Source organism: Arachis stenosperma, chromosome 10 (assembly GCF_014773155.1).
Source record: "Arachis stenosperma cultivar V10309 chromosome 10, arast.V10309.gnm1.PFL2, whole genome shotgun sequence".
NCBI lineage: Eukaryota > Viridiplantae > Streptophyta > Magnoliopsida > Fabales > Fabaceae > Arachis > Arachis stenosperma.
In genome coordinates, this window is record NC_080386.1 from 124,330,990 (window position 1) to 124,353,891 (window position 22,902).

The 22,902-nt window shown below is 29.2% G+C and overlaps 1 protein-coding gene and 1 long non-coding RNA gene across 11 annotated transcripts; both read left to right on the plus strand.

Annotated features, from left to right (window-relative positions):
• The first annotated feature begins 5,427 nt into the window (after positions 1-5,427).
• Positions 5,428-10,083, plus strand: LOC130955105 (serine/threonine-protein kinase PBL34). Of its 3 annotated transcripts, XM_057881892.1 has the most exons (8): positions 5,428-5,541; positions 5,637-6,116; positions 6,638-6,981; positions 7,088-7,223; positions 7,870-8,006; positions 8,091-8,214; positions 9,022-9,526; positions 9,636-10,083. In XM_057881892.1, exons 2-8 carry the CDS (start codon positions 5,858-5,860, stop codon positions 9,643-9,645), a joined length of 1,515 nt encoding a protein of 504 aa, XP_057737875.1. In that variant the 5' UTR covers positions 5,428-5,541; positions 5,637-5,857; the 3' UTR covers positions 9,646-10,083. The 3 variants fall into 3 exon arrangements, with proteins under 3 accessions (XP_057737875.1, XP_057737874.1, XP_057737876.1); XM_057881891.1 differs by having other exon boundaries at positions 5,450-6,116; XM_057881893.1 differs by having other exon boundaries at positions 5,453-6,116; positions 6,641-6,981.
• An 8,693-nt stretch (positions 10,084-18,776) lies between these two features.
• Positions 18,777-22,844, plus strand: LOC130956278 (uncharacterized). Of its 8 annotated transcripts, none has more exons than XR_009077060.1 (9): positions 18,777-19,163; positions 19,332-19,390; positions 19,603-19,950; positions 20,197-20,309; positions 20,482-20,583; positions 20,858-20,931; positions 21,088-21,159; positions 21,345-21,477; positions 22,441-22,844. It is a non-coding gene; the product is annotated as an uncharacterized LOC130956278 (long non-coding RNA). The 8 variants fall into 8 exon arrangements; XR_009077062.1 differs by lacking the exon at positions 20,858-20,931 and having other exon boundaries at positions 19,603-19,744; positions 19,848-19,950; positions 20,082-20,309; XR_009077056.1 differs by lacking the exon at positions 20,858-20,931 and having other exon boundaries at positions 18,780-19,163; positions 19,603-19,744; positions 19,848-19,950.
• The last annotated feature ends 58 nt before the right edge of the window (positions 22,845-22,902 follow it).

Here is a 22,902-nt window from a genome sequence, read left to right on the forward strand (position 1 = left end):
TAGATCGTGATATAATGATGTCTAAAGATGTCTAAATCATCTAATGAATATGCGCATGGGTTATACTCAGTTAAATTGCAAAGATCTTTATATGGTTTAAAGCAATCTGGACGAATGTGGTATAATCGTCTTACTGAGTATCTGGCCAAAAACAGATTCAAGAATAATGATATCTGCCTATGTGTTTTCATAAAAAAATCTGCATCTGGATTCATTATAATTGCTGTGTACGTTGATGATTTAAATATTATTCGAACCCTTGAAGAGATTCCAACAACTATAAAAGTTCTAAAAGAAGAGTTTGAGATGAAAGATTTGGAAAGACTAAATTTTGCCTCGACTTACAGATTGAGCATACAAAAAAGGGATATTTATTCATCAAACAACATACACATAAAAAATCTTGAAGAGATTTTATATAGATAAGTCACATCCATTAAGTACCCCAATGATCATAAGATCTTTGGATGTGGAAAAGGATCAATTCCGTCCTAAGAAAGAAAATGAAAATATCATTGGTCCTGAAGTACCATATCTTAGTGCCATTGGAGCACTAATGTATCTTGTAAATAATACACGATCAAATATATCATTTGCTGTGAATTTACTAGCAAGATATAGTTCCTCTCCAACCAGAAGACATTGGAATGGAATCAAACAAATCTTTTGATATCTTCATAGAACGGTTGATATGGGATTGTTTTATCCCTATGGATTCAAGTCACAACTAGTTGGCTATGCAAATGCAGGATACTTGTCTGATCCACACAAAGGGAGATCTCAAACAAGATATCTGTTCATATATGGTGGTACAACTATATCATGGAGGTCCATGAAACAGACGATTGCAGCAATATTCTCTAATCATACTGAAATACTAGCGACACATGAAGCTAGTCATAAGTGTTTTTGGCTCAGGAGTTTGATCCAATATATTCTGTCATCACGTGGACTAATTGATCATAAGATAGCTCCAACTGTCTTGTTTGAAGTTAATACAACATGCATTGCTCAACTTAAGGGTGGATACATCAAAGGTGATAGAACAAACTATATTTCTCCCAAATTATTCTTCACTCGTGATCTTCAAAATCAATGGACAATTGATATCCAACATATCTGCTCAAGTGACAATCTGACAGATTTATTCACAAAGTCACTCCTGAAATCCTCTTTTGAAAGATTGGTACATCAGATTGGGATGCGCCGATTTCGAGATATTAAATAATGTCGACAAGAGGGAGAGACTGTACTCTTTTTTCCTTGGTCAGATTTTTTTTATTGGATTTTTCTTGACAAGATTTTTAACGAGGCAGTCCCTATCACAAATGATTTTGTACTCTTTTTTCTTCACTAAAATTTTTCTCATTGAGTTTTCTTTAGTCAGGTTTTAATGAGGCATAATCCTAAATGGTCATCTAAAAAAAAGTGTTGTGATAAGAACAAATACATAAATGTTCATTTATGACTTAGGCGGTTAATTGAAGAAATCAACTTTTTAAAAATGAATTCAAACAATTAAGAGTTGAAAATGAAGTTCTCTTACATGTATAAATAAAGATAGTGTAGCATGTGAATTACACCCAGAAATAATCAATAAAACTCTCTCTCCTTTTTACATTGCTAAAACACTTTTCTCTCTTCCTTTAATATACGTTACTATATATTGATAATATATATAATTAATTTCTATTATATTGAGATATTAATTATAGTGAATATTAATATTAGAATATTTTAATTATACTTTTTTATTTTATATCTTCTTTATTTATTTATTTTACAACATTATATATTTATTTATTGTTATTCTAATAATTAGTTTTACAAAATATTATTTAAACAATTGTAGCAACTGTGCAACCAATAATTAAAATAAAACTAGAGAGGAAAAAAATGCAATTTATCCTCGTCATTATCGTTTCAATTTGAATTTCTTCCACATTTTAAATTCAACTGTTGGATGTATTTTTTTAGGTGTTTAAATAGTAATTCTGGGCGAAAGCTAGTGCACTCCAAGTAAAGTAGGGAGTGCAGCACTCTTTAAAAGTTAATCTACTATCAAAAATGATCAGGTAAATTAAATTTATTTATTATTGTTATTATTTTTTTGTTATGGGGTGAACAAACAAACCGACACTAACATCGTTTAACAGAGGACTATCTTTACACCAAAAAAATACTCAGAAAAATTTAATCGAATTCTTCCGTTACTCTATTATTGTTGATGTGATATTTTCAAGCATTTTTCACTGTTTTATTTATTAGCAGGTGTTTTTACTATTGTTCTGTCTAGCCATAGGTTTTGACGCTCTTGAACCCACTACATTCCACCTCTACCATAAATGGACCTTCAAAGCCGAAAAAATTGCTACCATAGAAAAGGAAGACGCCGTCTGTCGCTGCTGCTAGTTGGCTAACTCCAAACTGATTCTGTAGAAGAACCGGTCTCCATGAAGGCGCCATGATTCTCAGATGATGACGCAGTCAAAGTATAAAATACATGACAGTTATAACAAGTCCATTATCTTTTATTTCAAATTATCCTCAACTTGTACGTAATAGAATGAAAAATTAAAATATAATTTTATTTAAACAATTATTTGTATTATTTTTTATTAATTTATTCAAAAAATAATTAAATTTTGAAGCTAATTGGTATAAAATATTACAGATATAAAACTAAGAAAAATTTTTATTTGCATAAGAATGAGCCTAATAAATAATTATTCTATTTAAATATAATTAAGAGTATTTCTTTTTTTGTCAATGAGTTATAATTCAAATGACATAGTCTCTATATTCACCTAAAAGTTGATAAAAAAAATACTTTTTTTTATTAACTTTTTTAAACATTAATTATTTATTTTACATACTATATAGAAATAAATGAATATAATATTTATTGAGTAGACACAGTTACGTAAAAAAAAATTTATTGTCATAGTATTTGAACCAAAGAAAAAAAAGTATTATTTTAAGAAAAACTAATAATATATTTTTAATAATATTCTTACTACAAAATAATAAATTTTAAATATTTTTTAAATAATATATATTAACTAAAATAATATAATAATCCCAAATAATATATTATAAATATAGTAAAATGACATATTTCAATAAAAAAAATTGTTAATAAAAAATTATATGAATTTTTGTTTCGCACAAAATAAAATTATTATATGTTTATTTACTTTTTATGTTATATATATGATTTTTTTAATTAAATTAATATAATACAAAATCTTTTATTATTCTATTCATATTTAATGTTTTAATTTTGTTTCTCACAAAATAAAATTAACACAAAAAATTTTATCATTGTGTTTATATTTAATATTATAATTTTATTTCATATAAAACAAAATTTATTTAAATTTTAATATTATATACATAAAATATATATAACACAATTTTTTATCATTGTATTTATATTCAATATTATAATTTTATTTCACACTAAATAAAATTTATTTAAATTTTAATATTATTTAAATTTTTTTCTAGATTTAGTACATGAATTTTTAACTTATTTTTTATGTATTATTTATTTTAATTCTAAAGTCCAATAATTTTTTTTTACAGACATGTTGTTTTTAATATTTATATATTATTTTTTTATTTTGAATTTCAACCCAATATCTGAGATTTATAAAAAAAATTCTAAAACTTGTAAAAAATGATTAACCTGATTAACAGGTTACTTTTTAAATCCAGATCATTCAAATAAAATATAACAAATGAAGAGTTTAGATTTAACGAATTCACAAAGTGCGCAGCACTCCATACTTAGCAAGGAGCGTTTAAGAATGGGCCGTAATTCTGAAAACTTTTTAAATAATATATAAAGATATCAAATGTAGTAAAAAGAAATTAGCAGAAAAAATGAATTCTATTATAATAGTTATAAAACTTTGACAATATTTAAAAAATAACTAAAATAAAAATGATATATTTTTATTTGATAATCATTTTTAATTTAATCACATTTTATTCTTTGTTTTTAAATTTAAAATATTAGAAAATAATAATAAAATATAATAATAATTTTAACTATACTTTTTAATGTTACCTCAGTTTAGCCGTCCATCATCATGAAAGTATAAAACCCAGCATAGAATACCTAAATGAAAAAAGTGTTTAGGAGAATAAAATAAAATATAATATCGTGATGAGAAAATAATCAAAATATAGACACAAATGACTGAAATGAGGTTCATGGAAGTCACATCAGATGCTGGGCCACATGCTGACCGAACCCAACCTTTCAAGTCTATTGAGGCCACCACGACAATGATTGATTCCATTGTCTCTTCCTTCATTAAAATTAAATGGTTAAAACACAATAAAATAATTTTAAAAAGGGTTAATTATAAATTAGTCATTCTAATTATTTTCATGAGGACTACAAAATTTATAATTTAAAATTTATTACAGAAATATTTATTAAAATATTATTATATAATATGTAATTAACCTTACAATTGTGTAGATGGTATACTAAAAAGTAAAAGGTTGTTATAAGAAATTTTAAAAAGAAAACCGGGGGAAGAAATCAACGCATATAAGGGAAAATAAAATATTTGTTTTCTTGGTTAGTAGGGAAAATAAAATAGTTTAATGTAAATAACGTGTCTTAACATGAATGAATAAAAGTGTTAGTGCTCCAAAGTCCTATATATTAGATTGACCAAAGAAAAAAAATATTCAAAGGCAAAGGTAGTGCATGAAGATAAGCAAGCTATCACATTATGATATTCTTGCTAGAGTTTCATCATTTACCTTTATAATGTCGATGGTGATTGAGTTTACTGAATGTGGTTTTATTTATTTTGTAATTCCTTTTTATTACTTATTTAGACTCTTCTTCAAGTTAGAGTTCTATTTTTTTTAAAACTAAAAAGTCTCAGCTTCTTCTGAATTTATAATGGCTACTCACATCAAAATTAATTATATTACGTAAATATAAAAAATATATTATATTTTATATTTAATATATATTTTAATTTTAATAACATTTATACTATAGTATAGAGTTTTCTATTTATTTATTTAATTTAATTTAATAAAATAAAAATTTAAATATAATAAATTTTATATAAATTAATAATTAAAAATTATTAAATAATTTAATTAAATTATTATTTAATAATTTTTAATTATTAATCGTAAACGAATTTAATGGATGGTGTTGTTTTGTTTAATAGTTTTCCACATGGAAATAAAAACATTATCTGTGGAATAATTTAGGGGAAACAAAGAAAGAAAGAAAAGAGGAAAGTTTTGTAATTTACCAAGAGGGGCAATGCTTTTTTCAAAATGGAAAAAGAAATGGCTGTCCCTTTCTCTCTCCTGCCCGTACTGCCCCAGTTTCATGCTTTTCAATTTTCATCTTTCAAGCCTGACCAACCTGCCCGTCGTAGAAAAATATTTCCCCTTGTGTCACAAGCACCCTCTCCCGCTTTCCCCTTCAACACACTCTCTCTCTCTCTCTCCCACTTTGCTTTGGAGTTTGGAACTTAGTTTTTCACAGATGTGGTTTGTGTTATGTTGTTATCTTTCTGCAGTGTTGAATACATTTATTTTGATCCCTTGATGTCAGTGAATACTAAGATACCCTTCTTTTTGTTCAGTTGTTAGATTGTTGATTGATGATGATGATGATGGTGGTGGTGATGTATGTGTCTCAAAAGTGTGTGTATTTATAGAAGAAATTAACTAGATTGCTTGATTAGCTTTGAAGTGGATTTTTCTTCTTCTTTATTTATTACTTTTTTTAATTATTTTTTAGATTTATTAAGATCAAAGTTGAGACTTTTGGGCATGGAAAGTTGTTTGTAAGAGTTTTTGGAAGATGGGGTTTGGGAATAATAAGAATAGTAGTAGCAGCAGCAACAACAACAACAACAACAACAACAATAATAATAATAATAATAATAATAATAATAATAATGTTATTAAAGCTGGAAGTTTGGATGTGGGAAAATCAAAGGGAAGGAAGAAGGGAGAGAATGAGAAAGGGTGGTGGCCTAAATTTAGTTTCTTTGGGAGCTGCATACCTTCAAGATCAAAGGTTGTTACCTCCATTAGTGGCACTACTTCTACTCAAACTGGTAAATATTTTCTTTCATTACCCCAGCTCTTTTACTTTCAGGGAATATTTATTCATTACCTTTTTTGGGTTTTCTAAGATCTTGCCAAATCTTTTGTTATTGTTTTGTTTTGTTTGAGGCTGCAAATTTGTTTTAAGAAACACTGAATTATAAGGTTTCTTGGAACAATAGTGTTATTAAACTGAGCAAGGTAGAGGTCTAAGGTAGATGTTTTAAGAAATATTGATGGTTCTGCATTACCAAGTGCTTGATCTAGCCAAAAAAGGAGAGAATAGAGAAATGTATTCTGTAAGCGCCACCTAAATTTGCGATTCTTTTTTCATTTGTGCTGCACTGCTTGATTGTATATACTATTTATTTAGTTACCTTAGAAATATAATGATCTTGCAATGAAGTTGTGTAAGGCCAAGCATGTCATGACTGAATCATTCAATAGTGCTCCCTAATTCTTAACTTTTAGGAGACTGACTATACCAAATCAGTGATAATTGAATTTGAGTTTGTGATTGTGTTTCGATCAGCAGAAATCAAATCTGTGTCGGAGAGCTGCACGAAAGAAACTGTTGCTCCTCCAGAGTCCACTATGACAACAACAACAAGCAATGAAGAGAGTATTCCTTCCACTCCAAAAGTTAGTGAGGAGTTGAAGGTAGCTTCTTGTTTGAGAAAATTCACATTCAATGGACTTAAGGTAGCAACTCGGAATTTCAGACCCGAGAGTCTTCTTGGAGAGGGAGGGTTTGGTTGTGTATTCAAGGGTTGGATTGAGGAGAATGGAATTGCACCCGTTAAACCGGGTACCGGTCTTACCGTTGCAGTCAAGACCCTGAACCACAATGGAAATCAGGGTCACAAAGAGTGGCTTGTATGACAGCACTTAAATTCTTTCAATTTCTTCCCTTATTTTCAAATATATTTACATCTACCATTCCTGTTTTGTTAACATTTTGTGATTTTTCTTTTCTTTGCAGGCTGAATTAAACTATCTCGGTGATCTTGTCCATCCTAATCTTGTTAAATTGATTGGTTTCTGTATAGAAGATGACCAGAGATTATTGGTTTATGAGTTTATGCCCCGAGGCAGTTTGGAGAATCACCTCTTTAGAAGTACACTACTAACCTTACTTTATTATCGTTGATTGTGTGTCTACGCTAACTTCTGTTTATTTCTGTGTAAATCCTTCCTTGGCACATATATTGAACTCAAAATTAGCATCCATAGAGATTAAATTTTGGCTGAAAATAAGTGTGATTGTTTATGATGTGGAGAATGGATCATTTTTCGTTCTTAGTGGATAACTTTGCATTCTAATTACCTTTTGTGCTAAAGTCTATGGGGACTGCTCAATGAAAGTTAAGATCAACCAAACCAAAAAGAGAACATGAATGCCATTGGGCTAAGTAGCTTTTTATGCAGTAACAGTTGTTAATCTAGTCGAGCTCAAACATAAACTGTATTTCTAGGAAATTAAAGAGAACAACTCAAATTATAATCTAAATAATATATTGGATTTATTACACATTTACACCACATTTTTTGCTCTCCTTACTACCACAATCTTAATCCAGTTTTTGTTGCTGGTGTTTAAAACAAATAGTTACAGGTTTTATGCTTTCTAGCAAATCAAAAGTAAAATAAAATGGTTCTCTTCCCATAATGCTTCGTTCTTACTTCTTGGAGTTATGCTCTTAAACAGTTTTTTGTGTGTCTAGATTAACCGTTTTCTGATGACAACCTTGTTTGATGTAATAGGGCCCCTACCGCTTCCTTGGTCTATCAGAATGAAAATTGCACTTGGTGCTGCAAAAGGTCTTGCTTTTCTTCATGAAGAGGCTCAGAGGCCAATAATCTATCGCGATTTCAAGACATCCAATATCCTATTGGATGCGGTAAGTGGCTAAACTAGGGGAAAAAGTTGCAATTATTTCTTATTCATTCTTGACCTCAAAACTGAAAAGGAAATATTGGTTTAGGAATACAATGCAAAGCTCTCTGATTTTGGACTTGCCAAAGATGGCCCTGAGGGGGAAAAGACACATGTATCAACAAGAGTCATGGGAACATATGGTTATGCTGCTCCGGAGTATGTCATGACCGGTGAGTTTTGATCATTTTGTATTCTTTTTGGAACATTAATGTTTCTTGAAATTAATACTTTACTACATATTTTATGCCTAAAGTAGCTAATAATATTTTGAGTTTTTAGGTGAACATAACTTTTTTGTGTACTAGGCTGCCCTTAAATTAGAAGTTTAAATGGTTAAAATGCTGATCAAGGTGCTAACTACTATCACCACAGGGATAGCTAAGATCAAACAAGTGAAAATCTAATAGATATTCTGAACTTAGCCTTGTGTTTTTAGGTGAGTAAGAGTAATAAAAGATAGCTATTATCATGACCAAGAGGTGCAAAATGAAGAACCTGGCACTAAAAATTCATCACAGATAAAATAGCACAAGTAATAGGCAAGCTGGCAATCACAATTTTGTTTTCTATACTTTAAGTGGTGAGTAGTTGAGCAGTGAGCACTGTTTTTTGACCTCTTCCACTGACTTTTTTCTCTCCTGCCAAACCATGTGACCTACTTCATCCTTGTCATTAGCATCACTATCTAACACATTTTCGTTAAGATAAAGAAAGGGCCCAATTTCAACAATTCAATTTTCAAACTTGTTATGCTGCTTTGAAAAACTTAAACATCCATCAAAAAGTGTAAGGAGGGAGAGGGGGGGAGTAAGGGGAAGGAAACTTGTAAACTTAAAATTTTATATTGTTCAATGAAAAAAAGTTGAAATCATTACATTTTTGTATTGATAATGATATTCTTTTTGCATAGCATAGATAGATCATAGTTGTAAACATGCACTTTTTAATATTAACCTGAAACTACCAATTCTGATTAGGACATTTGACATCAAAAAGTGATGTCTACAGTTTCGGAGTGGTGCTTCTTGAAATGCTCACTGGCCGCCGAGCAATCGATAAGAGAAGACCAAATGGAGAACACAATCTGGTTGAGTGGGCTAGACCTGTACTTGGAGATCATAGGATCTTATTCCGGATAGTCGATCCCCGGCTTGAAGGGCACTTCTCGGTTAAAGGTGCACAGAAAGCTGCCCAGCTAGCTGCTCAATGCCTTAGCCGCGACCCGAAATCCAGACCTTTGATGAGTGAAGTTGTTCAAAGTTTAAAGCCATTGCCAAACCTTAAGGATATGGCCATTTCTTCTTACCACTTCCAGGTCACACGAGTCGAGCGTACTTTCTCCATGCCAAATCATAAAAACGGCATCAAAACGCAGTTAGTAGCTTTACCAAAGAAAGGTCAACCTGTAAGGACATTGTCAACTCCAAATGTTCCACATGGTTCTCCATATCTTAATTATAGCAAGTCTCCGAAACCAAAGGAGTAAGAATCGCCATTCGCTATCTCGAGTTTGATTCTCTATTCATTCACTTCCCTCAAATTAGGCCATCATCTGAAAGATACTGTTGTTTGATCTATTATATGAATTCAGTCTCAGATAAAGGTGTGGAAACAGTATATGAGACTGGATTGACAGAATCTTTTGGAGCAATTTGGCATATGCAGCTTTCAAGTGGGGAATTGTTATTCACTGAACTTCTGAAGTCCTTTAACTTTTCCACCTTTTCAATGATTTCTTACCTTCTGAATGTATTTTTTATTTTATTTTTTTGTAGAGAAGGATGAAAAAAAGGTGGTATTATATTACCGGATATTAGTGATAGAATTTTACACTCATTCCACTACTATTTAGAGCATACATGTTAATGTGATCATATACTAGTACTAGAAACAACTTAACAAGTGCTGAGGCTTGAGGGCTCTTTTTTGTTGATTTTAGAGCTGCAATTTGTTTTATTATTGGTGTGTCAAATGTGTTGTTTGTTCAGAAAGAGCATTGTTACTTATAAATGTTTTTCTTTTTTTTTTTAATAGAGAAATGGATTCTGTCTATTGAAGTATGCACTATACAGTATTTCTAAGTTTAGGAGTTCTCATTATATATTTTAAGGAGATAGAATAGGAATCTTAAAAAGGGTTATTTGAAATTGCTAATAACTCTTCCCATTTATTTGAAAAATTAAAGAACGTTGCTGTCCTACAACAATAATAATAAAGTCTTATCCCACAAGGTGGGATCGATTATATGAATTAAACGATGTTATTGAGTTCGATTATATATCATGTTTACAGAGATACTTGTTTATATGTAGATCTCATTTGACCACCTTATAGATGGTCTTCCTTTACCTTTCACCCATTGTCCATCTTTCATTTCATTCACCCTCTGATTGGTGGTTTGTTGGTCTTCTTCTCATATGTCCAAACCACCTGAGATGCGGTTTTACCATCTTTTCCACAATAGATTTTACTTCAAGTCTCTCTCTCTTATATTTTTGTTCCTTATTCTATCTAATCATGTATGACTACTCATCTATCTTAATATCTTTATTTCTGTCACACTTAGTTTATGTTCGTATTCCCTTTTGGCCGTCCAACACTCTGTACCATAAAGCATAGTCAGTCTGATAGCTGTGAAATAGAATCTACCTTTAAATTTTAATTAAAGACACTTTTTTGTCACATATAAAACCAGACGTACTACGCTATTTTGACCAACCTGAATTGTAATAATCATCACTTATGACTAATGGCTGATGAAATTTGCACAATTATATATATAGGCAGCAGCCCTAAACCTCTGATTCCTAAAATACATGAAGCACGAATATTTTGTTGAATTACTCTGTCTACATATTTTACACATTTCGAAAAAGATATTATTTTAATATTCATCTGGTACGTGTATTTTGTGTTTAATTGTGTTTTAGTAAAAAAATAAAAATACTTGTTCGAAAAATCTAAAATGATAAATGATATGGTATGTATTTGGATCGGCATTTGTCAAACTGGAGTTTGAATGAAAATGATTTTATAAACTTGATTTTGGGTAAGAGTGTGTTTTTGTCGACATGATTTATATTTGGTAACTCTATACTAAAATTGATTTTAATAAAATAAATATTATTTGGATAATATTAGTTAAAATCACTCTTAGATAGATAATTATTAAAAGAATAAAGTATAGTTTTTGTCTCCAACTGGGATCTCAAAGTTGTCCTTAACATTTAAATTGTCCTATTTAAGTCTCTAACGTTTCAAAATTGACTCAATGATGTCCTACCGCTAGGGATCTGGTAACAGAATTGACGGCGTGACAAAATTGAGACGATTTTGAAATGTTATGAACTTAAATAGGACGAAAACGTTGGGGACAAAAACGATACATAGAAACAAATTTTGATTTTATCCTTTAATAATATCAATCTTTTACGGTACATAGTTATTCAATTATTTTTTAGTCATATCTAAGTAAATTACACTTAATCACATTACTTTCATTCTAAACAAATTTATTTTTTATAATTTTACTCTTAAATATTTTTATTCATCATAAAATATTTGTAAAATGACTAGAATCATATTACTTAATTGTATATGTATCATTTTTTTTTCACAAGTTTATGTACTAGTCATTCTAAAAATATTTTATGAGAAGTAAAAAATTTTAAGAGTAAAATTATAAAAAAAAATAAATTTATTTAGAATGAAAGTAATGTGATTAAGTATAATTTACTTAGATCTGATTAAAAAATAATTAAATAACTATGTACTATAAAAGATTGATATTATTGAAGAATAAAATTAAAATTTATTTCTATGTATTGTTTTTGTCCCCAACGTTTTCGTCCTATTTAACTCCCTAACGTTTCAAAATCATCTTAATTTTGTCCCGCCGTCAATTCTGTTAACAGATCCCTAACGGCAGGATAACATTGAGTCAATTTTAAAATGTTAGGGACAACTTTAGAACTTATCCCAAATATTGGGAATAATAATGATACTTTACTCTTACTAAAAAAGACATGATATTAAATTATAATATTATTTTTTAATCATGTTTAATTTTTTTTATACTTTTTTTTGTATGTTTTTATATAATATTTTTTTCTAGTACTTTTAGTATTTTTTTTAATACGCTATAATTTTTTACTATTATTATTATCTATGATTAATTTTTTATTTAATTTATTTTACCTAATGGGATCGATAAATTATATTATAAATAGATAATAATAATTATAATACACAAAAACCACAATTATAAAAGTACACAATATCAAACCAAACAAAAAGTTAACAAAAAAATAAAAATAATAAATAATAAAAAAGTGAACTCATATAAAGAGAAACAATAAAAAATTATAAATAAAACAATAACATATATCAAGGATAGAATTGGTAAAAGGGAATTAAAATTTTATAGTTGATGGCGGGACGCTAGTTAGAGAATGCAAAGTTAAGATTTTTTACTTCTTGCAAACGTGAATTTGAGAACAAAATCTCATCTGCGTTCACAAAAAAGGGTTGTGCTATGGTGTTGAAGTAATTATTTTTCAGTATCTGCTGAAATGAGTTGGCGAGTAACTGCGTAAGACACGTGGTCTTACTATGCGTAGATGTATAGATAGAAAACTGATGCAGTAACAAAAAGTGCATGTCAGTTCTCTACTTTGATTAATTGCTGCATAAAGTAAACTAATTTCGAAACTTGAAAAAATTATCAAGGGAGTTGATTTTTTTGTCCGTTTTTATTGTTGATAAGTATGAACATTCTCTCCTCTTTTTAAGTGGGCCGTTACATGATGTTCATGAGGTTAGGCAAAAAAATATGTGAGTTGTGATAATAATAATAATAATAATAATAATAATAATAATAATAATAATAATAATAAGTGTAAGAGCTACAAAAATATTGTCAATATTAACGAGTTAAGGTACAAACGACAAAAGACCACGTAAATTATCATATATTTGTAAATACATATTAATATATTTACAAATACCTATTAATATGTTATTTTATATATTTGTATTTTATATTTAAATATATTTTATAATAACTATATCTAATTTAGTAACTGGTTCATGTAGTATGATTAAAAATTTTAAATTTTTTCTATTATTTAAGTTTTTCAAATGATAATATTAATAAATATTTATCATCTTTAAGTAAGCTTCAAAGTTATAAAATGGAAAAAAAAAATAATACATCATATATTAAAAGATAATAATAATAAATATTTATCTCCCTTAAGTAAGCTTCAAAATTAGAAGAAAAAGAAATCAAAAGAAAAAGTATGTATAGGATAAAAAAATAAATATTAAAAAGGTGTCATGCCACCAAAAGAAATTGATTTCCTAAATTTCGTGCATCAGTTCTTTTTTTAAAAGTTATATCATATCATTATAAAAAATAATAATTTTCTATTATTTAATTTAATAGTAATTTTAACGGTATTTATGAACAGTAAAATTATAAAGAATATAAATGATTTTATGAGTATTAAATGATAGAAAAAAAAATAGGTTAACTTTAATATTATTTGATAAATCCTTTGAATTTGAAATAAAATTATCCTCGCATAAAATAATAAAAATTCGTTTACTCATTTCATTATTAGATTTGACATTTGAAAATTTTAGATTTTATAGTAGAAATTTTTTAATTTAATTGTATAAAATGAGTGTTAAAGTTTTAGTGTTATAAAAGTGATATAAAATATCTTTTTTAATACTTTATGGTTAAATTATACAGTTGGTCCCTACACTTTCAGTAAAATTATAAATTAGTCTCTACACTTTAAAAGTTTGTAATTGGGTCCTTAAAGAAAATTAAAAATTGTAATTTAGTCTCCGTCATTCAAAAAGTTTTATTTAACAGAATATTTTCAGTATATTCTTCATTTTAATAGAATATTTTCAGCATATGTTGAGAATATTCTGTTAAATCAACACTTTTTTAATGGTAAGGACTAAATTATAAATTTTAATTTTCTTTAGGGATTTAATTACAAATTTTTAAAGTGTAAAGACCAATTTGTAATTTTACTAAAAATATAGGAACCAACTGTGTAATTTAACCGTACTTTATTGTGTATGATATTATTTAGAGTTTAGGGTTAAAAAATTAGTATTTATTATTGATAAATTAAGAAATGTAATTTATGATTTAGAATTTATAAGTTGGTGTTTATGATTAAGAATTATTTATTTAGTATTTTTTATGGTATAAAATTTAGGTTAGGATTTAAGAATTTCGGATTAAGAGTTAAGGTTTATAATTTGTTATTGAGGGTTAGGATTTAGAGTTTAGTAGTTATGATTTAGAGTTTAGAAATTTTTAAACACATTTTTTTAATTTTTTATTCTTTTAGTTATTAACTTTATTTATTTTATTTTAGACTTTTATATATATGCTTAAATTATGTGATTTACTTCTTGAAACAAATATGATTTTATTGGTAAATATTATTTTGAATAATTCTATTAAATTAAAAATTTAGAAAAAAATAGTGAAAAAATTGTATTGTAATTTCAATACTTTGACTATTTTTTATTTGTATTTGATTTTTTATTATTAATATTTTTTCTTAATTTTAATTAAATTTATTAAATCTTTTAAAAATTTTAAAATTAATGATTATTAATTTAAAATTGAAAAAAATTGAGTATAAATTATATTGTTAAATTTGCTTATATTGTTAAAATTTACTTAGATTGTTATCTTTTATAAGTTTTTTTAGATCTGACTCAGTCTATTTAAAAGTTGGATAAACTTACGAACCTATTTAAAAAGCTTATTTCGTGAAATATATCTCAAAATTATATAAGAGGAGAATTATTAACTTTGTTTAACTCAAAACATATTTATAATCCATAATAAAAAAATCATAAACATTTTATTTGAATAAAATAAAACTATAATAACAAAGTAATATCAGATAAGTACCTCCATTTATAGTTTTACTAGTTTGTACGGTAACCCTTCAATGTTAACACATTTTTACAGCTCTTACAAAATTATTATTATTATTATTATTATTATTATTATTATTATTATTAGAATCACAACCCAATTATTATTATTATTATGATTATTATTATTAGAATCACAACCCATATAATTTTTTGTCAAACAAAACATTATGTAATAGTCCACCTAAAAAGAGAAGGGAATGTCCATACCCATCAATAACAAAAAAAGACAAAAATATTAACTCCCTTACTAATTTGTTCAAACTTTGAAATTAGTCCACTTTATGCAATAATTATTTAATTAATCAAAATAAAGAACCGACAAAATCCTGTACTTTATGCTGTTACATCAACTTTTTATCTATACATATACGTATAGTAAGACCACACGTCTTGCATAATTATCTGCCAGCTCTTTTCAGCAGGTGCTAAAAAATATTTGTTTCAGCACCATAGTATTGGCCCACAAAAAAAAGGTGGCCAAACCAAAAATTAAAACGTTCAAGAAACAGTGGTTGAAGTATATCATATAGTGACAAAAGTATTTGCCTCAAACTAAAGCCACACAGGTTTGAAACCTAGCCGTGGTGGCTAGGTTAATGGGTGTGTACGGATGTGTGACAGTGTGAGTAGATTTGTATGACAAAAAAAAAAAAAGAAAATGTTCAAGAAATATGTTTTTCACCTCTCTAATCCCAAAACAAACACACCCATGGTCTTTCACGAAATGGGCTTCTCGGAATTCGAATTCCCAACTTTGCAGAAAAAACTTGCTTAAGGCTTAACCCAATTCCACGAAGCCAACTATCTTTGGCGACTAAATTCTCAAAGTGGTCTCCCAGATTCAACTCGTGCTCCAATTTAATTCTTGAGATTTCAATTGCACTAATTTGATCTGCAAGATTAGTCTTCGAACAACATACTAGTCCCTCAACCTATTTATGGCATGAATCTATAGCTAGACGACTGATGTGACACAATTAATACCATGTGGTATCATCATTAACTCCCACATTATCATCATCCTCATATATCCTTTTTCTTTCCCAAATGCTCACCACGCTCTCTTCCTCGCCCCAACACTGCCACTTCTCCCACCCTCTCACGGCAAGCTCAAGACACAGAACGACCTCCACTCCCGGCCTCCTTGACACTCTCAACCACCACCTCCACGACTCCACCATCTTCTCCCGCACCCATATTGACAACGCCACCGCCCTCTCCACCAATCCCCCGCGACTCTCCACCAATGCTGAAAGTGAAAATGGGTTCGCAAAATAGTTGCAGAGTGAAGAATTGTCGCAATGATCGAAAATGACGAATTCGTTGGTGAGGTTATCAAGATCAGTGGTGAGGAAGCCTTACTGAAACGTCAGAGCCGGAGAGCTCGTCAAATTGTGAAACCCTAAAGGAATAATTGTCGAGGACCTTGAGGCGACCTCTAAGCTAGTGCTAAACCATCTTGAAGTCGAACTCCAAATCCACGAGTGGGTTGACCCGCGTGCACTCCAGATCTGTAAGACAACATAAGACGAAGAAAAGGAAGAGGGAGATGGTGGATTCGCGAAGCGTGATAATTTGTGAGATTCGAATGGTCAATTTTAATCGGTGAGGAACAGTAGGCGTACCTACTAGTGGTGGAGATGATAGGTGAGACACCGCAATTGTCGTCTTTGATACCAAGGGAGCATCGAAAGCAGAGAGCGAAGTGGATGCTAAAGTTGAAACAAAAGCCATCAGAAGTTGTGGATGTGGAAGGCGTGGACCCAAAGTCGAAGAGGGTGTGGTGGTGATGTGGTGACGGATTAAGAATGATGGTTGTGCTGATGGTTCAGGGAATTAGGGATGAAAATGGATGTATGAGAATGATGATTATGTGGAAGTTATTGATGATGTGGAGGTTAATGATGATGTCACATCAAGATTCAGCTACTAACTCACTCCAAAAATAGATTGAGAGACTAGTATGTCGTTTGAAAGACTGAAACTGAAAGTTAATTTGAGATATCAAATCAGTGCAATTAAAATTTGAAAATTAAATTGATGCACCAGTGGAATATGAAAGACTACTTTGGATAGTCGTCTTTAGACAAAATTTTCACAACTGTAATTGAGAGACTAATTACAAGATTTATATATATTTGTGGGTATTTTTTAGTGGGGTTTTTAAAAACCTCTTCAATATATTTTATATGTGGCATTTTGATAAACTCCCACTAAATACCTAACAATAAAAGGTAATGCTATGATGCTGAAAGATAAAGTTTTCAGCAGGTGCTGAAATTAAGTGGCACAGCAGAGGAGTTTACACGTGTGTTTATTGCTTTCAAGGTTTTCGACAAGTCTTGTCGTGTGTCCAGAGAATTGATGAAGGAGGCCAATTAATTAAATGTCATTTGATTTTGTTAATGGTGATGATTAAGTTGTTGGGCTTTTTTTGGGAGTCCAAAGAATTTTGGTATATAATCTCTTGCGGGTCCAAAAAAGATTGGTGTTGTGATAAAAATATTGTACAGCCCTATAAAATGAATAATGATAAAAATATTCACACTGTTTATATATAATTTATTGGTACCAAAAAAGAAATCAAGTCCCAAATGAATTGAATTCTTGTCTTCTTTTTTTTTTTGGTATTTTATTTTTTCTGTGTACAAACTTTTTTTTATTATTTGTTACCTCTAGTAAAATTTGTAATTGTAATAGTTGTATATTATGTTATCATTGTAATTTTTTAAAAGTATAAATTATTCATCCTACTAAAAAAGACAAAATAAATAAAAAACTAACTATAATTAACAATAGAGTCATAGTAATATTTATAATCTAAAATAGTATTAAATAAAACAATATTAAATAAATTATGAGTAATCTAATTTCATAAAGTATATTTTCATATATTATTCATACCTAAAACAAACAACAACTAACATACATGAAGTAGTCTAATGAGTTGTAATTTAAATGGTATAATTTTTTCATATTTACCTAAAAAGTCATACTTTCGAGTGTCTCTATCTTTAATAATAATAAAAAAAAACATTCATGAGATAGCGATGTTTGTGAACCTAGCTATATATACGTGTCTTTTTATATCATTTGTCAAAGTGGCATATTTAAGAAAGATTAAAAAAAAATCTATGCATAATTTACTCACTTATTTTAATTAAAATATACATTTTAGAAAATTAACTAAAAGGTCTAGCTATTTTCACATTTAAAATAAATTAAAAAAATAATTTCACATATTTTTTAAAATTTAAAGGCTACATACATAACCTAAAATATTTAACCTGTATAACATGCAATTAACCCTAAATATTGTATAAATAATGATGAAGCATTATTATTGTTATTTGTAGGGTGGTGGGCTCTTACATTTTGAGATAGCTGACTTCTGATCAAACCCAATAATAAGAGTAAGCATAAGAATGTATATACCACCATTTGGAATTTGATTTTTTTTTGGGTACCCAGAAATTATTTATAATTACTGTGCTATTATTATCATTATTTATTTTATCAGGTTGTACAATATTTTTTATCACAACACTCAATCTTTTTTGGACTTGTAATATATTACATACCAAATATTTATTAGACTCTTAAAAAAAGCCCAGCAACCTAATCATCTTCATTAACAAAATCAAATAACATCTAATTAACTTTTCTCTTTCATCAATTTCTGGACACATTGCAGAATTTGTCGGGATTTTGAAAACAATAAATACACGCGTAAATTTTTCTATAATGCCACCTAATTTCAGCAGTTGCTGAAAATTTTCTCGTTCAGCACTATAGCATTACCCTCCTACTGTTATCAATTATCACATAATTAAAATTTCTTTCAAAATCCAAAAAACACTCGAAGAGAAAGAAGAGAAGGATGAGAGCTCACCGAAACCCTAAAGCTCTCCATCGCCATCTCCATCGCCACCATCGCCGCCATCGCCGCCGCTAAAGTTAATCTCCTTTCTGCTTCTGCTATAAAGCTACTGAAATCGAGCCAAGGCGCTTCCTTCATCAACGCGTTTTCAGATCTAATTGCAACGCCCAAGCCTCTGAGATCGAGAGAAATCGCTTCTTCGGTTAACTCTCCTTGGCCAATGACGCTCGTGTTCTCCATCGATATTCTATCCTTTCTGTACGCTCTTCTTTTCACTCATTTTCAATTTTTGGTTCTCCTTCTCTTTTTCCTGTTTATTCGTTTTCTTTGTTTTTAATTCTCAGATTCTGAATGATTTGTTATGTGATATAATATTTGATGAGTTTTATTATCTCTTGGTTGATAACATTGTTTCAAATTCTCAAGCACTCCAAGTGTTCGATGAATTGTTTATTCTCAAGCACTCCAAGTGTCATGAAAAATAGGTACAACCGGGTAACTGAAACTTGTGATTTATCTGCAGATTTTTTATAACTAGTATGATACTAAATTGCTTGAAATAATCAATTCAAAGTGTGTTCATGAATAGATTCAGTAATAATATTGTAAGAACTAATGAGAAGGTTCTTATTTATGACAATCATTCTTTTCCACCATTTTAAATGTGACATTGCACTGATGTGATGTCATTTTTCAGGAGAGGAATGAGAGGCTATTTTATAAGTTTCTGATTGATAACATGGAGGAACTGCTTCTTGTCCAACTATTAGAGAAGCCTGCCAGAAATATGGAAGCATTTTTCGTCGACCGCAGGGTCTATACATTAGATTGAAAGTGAAGTATGGTTTTTTATTTATATTTATTGTTCTGTTTTCATCATTTAGCCTTTGAGGTGAAAAAAAGAAAGATAAGAAGAGATACTAAGTGTTTGAGACTCTACAGAGGCTAGATCCTTAAAGTAATGAAAAACTGGCTAGAGAAAAGCACTCAAGTTATTGTCACTAATGACAAGCAAATATTAGGACTCGGAGATCTTGGTTGCCAGGTAAACATAGATACTGATTGTGGTTTCTTTCTTATTTAATTTGAAGTTTGTTGTTTGAATTTCCCATCATCAATGTATCTCTATCTAGTTTATTTTGATATATTAGTATTTGTATATATTTTATTTTGCAGGCTGTTGTTTTCACAGATATTAGTCTTGAGAAAGTTATTGAGTTCAATGATTTTTGCCACACTCATCAGCTTCCTATTGCTTTTATCAAAACTGAAGTTAGAAGTTTTTTTGCAGAGGAAAAGCCAGTTCTGGACTCAGAACTTTGGCATGCATGTGCTGGTCTCCTTGTTTCTTTACCTGCAGTTGGGAGCCATGTGGTGTACTTTTCACAAGGTCATAGTGAACAAGTATGTTGAAATATGATATTATTATTATTATTATTATAAAGTGATGATCATTTTTCTGGGCTTGAAGATTGTTTCTTGCCTCTTGTGGCTCTATCTTGTATTCTTGTTGCCTTAGCTTAGCATGATCTGATTTAATCCTCTTGGAAGCGCTGATTTTTTCTAATTTTTTCAGGCGAAGTTTCTAATATGTTTCAACTCAAAATATTTTCAAGTTGGTTGATATTTTGAAGTGTATTGAGGCACAGTTATCTAATCACAGATCCTGATGCGGAAGGTAATTAATTAAATTTGTCCACCTAAGTTAAATTCTTAACGAAAAATTATTAGAGTTCTCAGTATATATTATAACTCTTACACTGATGTATTAATTGAATTACAAATTATTAACGAGTGTTATAATAAAATTATTTTAACCTATGTGGCATAAATTGATTGGAGTTATGTTACTCTTAGAACACCTAATAACAACTCATTTTCCATAAAGATACGATTAATTCATCCATATTTATGTTAACACTTATCAATTTTGGGTGTTCATATATGTACAGGGGAAGCATTGATTGAATTTATGAGGGCCCTCAATGATTCCAATAATCAAATTAAAGATTGGAATAGTTTTTTTGTGAGCCCCTGCTATAGTTGGTCTAATGTTGATTGTAGCAATAAACATGTTATATCTCTAGGTTCACAATCTGTATATATATATTCTTTTTTTTTGTTCCCTTTCTTTTTCTTATTTGGTTTTGAGTTTTGACAATGCATTAGTTGCTTCTTGTAGGAACTTGGCATCAAAAGGATTTTCTGGAACACTTTCTCCCTCAATTGCCAAATTGAAATACTTGGTTAGCTTGTATGTTGTTACTGTCATAGATTCACATTTTTTATGAGATTTGATAATTCTGATATTGTACGAATCCAAGAATCAGATTAGCATAACTTATCTCAAGTAGATTAATGGTTTTAGCTCTTGAATTTGCAAAAAAAATGATTATTTGATTTAGTGCTCTTGGCTGATTTAAGACCGTGCTAATGCAGAAGATGCCTTGCTTCCAATTCCTAAGGTTTCTATGATCTTCTGAGAAAGAGAAAGCATTTCAAGACTCTTCAGACAAAAATATAGCAGATGGTTTGTTTAGAATTAGTAAAGCTGATTCTATCAAGAAACAAGGTACTTGTGTCAGTCTTTCATCTTGATGAAATATAACTATATAATGCATCAAATTATTTCTTGTCTTTTTCTAGTGAAATTAAAGCTTATATATATATATATATATATATATATATATATATATATATATATATATATATATATATAGCTTATGTATGCAGCTCTTCTCCATGCTAGATAATTGGTTTGACTATTACAGGATTGGACTTGTTATCCCTGAATTTATTTGATTTCCTTATTTCAATGTGGTGATTTATTTTTTATTTGATATATGCTTGTTTCACTTGATTTTATTTATTTATTTACTTATTTATTTGTTGTGTGTGAAAGTGGTTTCTTTTTAGCTGCTTATTAACTTAAACCCTCCCTTTCAGTTTGGTTATTTCTTTATAATTCTTTCTTCATTTTCTCTATAGGAAGATATTATTCTGAGTTGGGTTTGTAAAGATGATTGATCCTTTTAAGTCGAGATGTTTTCCACAACTTGCTCAGTTTAGTGCATTGCATTTGGCAGGCTATTGCAAAGGTTATTTTGTTGATTGTGATATCAATGATTAGTTGATGAATAAGATAGATGCATGACATACATTATTCATCATTAAGATGAAACAACTTTGTTTTTTCAAACATTTTTCCATTGCTTTATTCTGTGATTCAATTGACTTAAGTGAGTTTGAAATGTGGGAACCCTTCATATATCACTAAATGCATTTATTTTTCTAAATTGTGATCCCAAATTGCAGAATGGAAATCCTTATCTGGCCCTTTATCTGAGGTGATTTACAACACTAGTATTACAAATATTAACCTGAATATTCTTCTTGCTGCCTATATTTTCTTTTTCTCTACATGTTCTTTTGCATATTTGTGGATGTGTCTGAGCCTAAGAGCCGAAAAAGAAAGAGCTCAATTTCATTTATCATTGCTTCTAATAACCTTTGCTCTTTGTTGTTTTTGTTGTAGGTATGAGAAGGACATGCTATATTGGCTGCAGTCACAATGTGACTGTAGAAGAAGATGAGCAACTAAGACAACTGAAGTCAGTCACTGGAAGGAGAGAGAGATTAATGGGACCGAGAGGAGATTGTTTGGAGGCTGCTCGTTAACTCCTAGCTTCCCTGTTACTTAGAGCACTTGGTTAATGCAGGATGAATTTTGTTAAACTTGTTGACCAATTATATGATATTTTTAGTATGATTGAAAAATATACTCCCTAAAGGTTTTCTAGGATTGCATTCATATTTTTATTTTGAGATTTTTATGTAATTAGATGATATTGAAATATTGAAGTTGTTTTATTTTACTTTTTAAAGAAAAACAATAATAGTTATGTAAAGGAATATCATATGGAATTATGTTTGAAACTATTGACATTGCGAATTTTTTTATATATAAAGTTATGTCTTATATTGAGAAATTATGTTA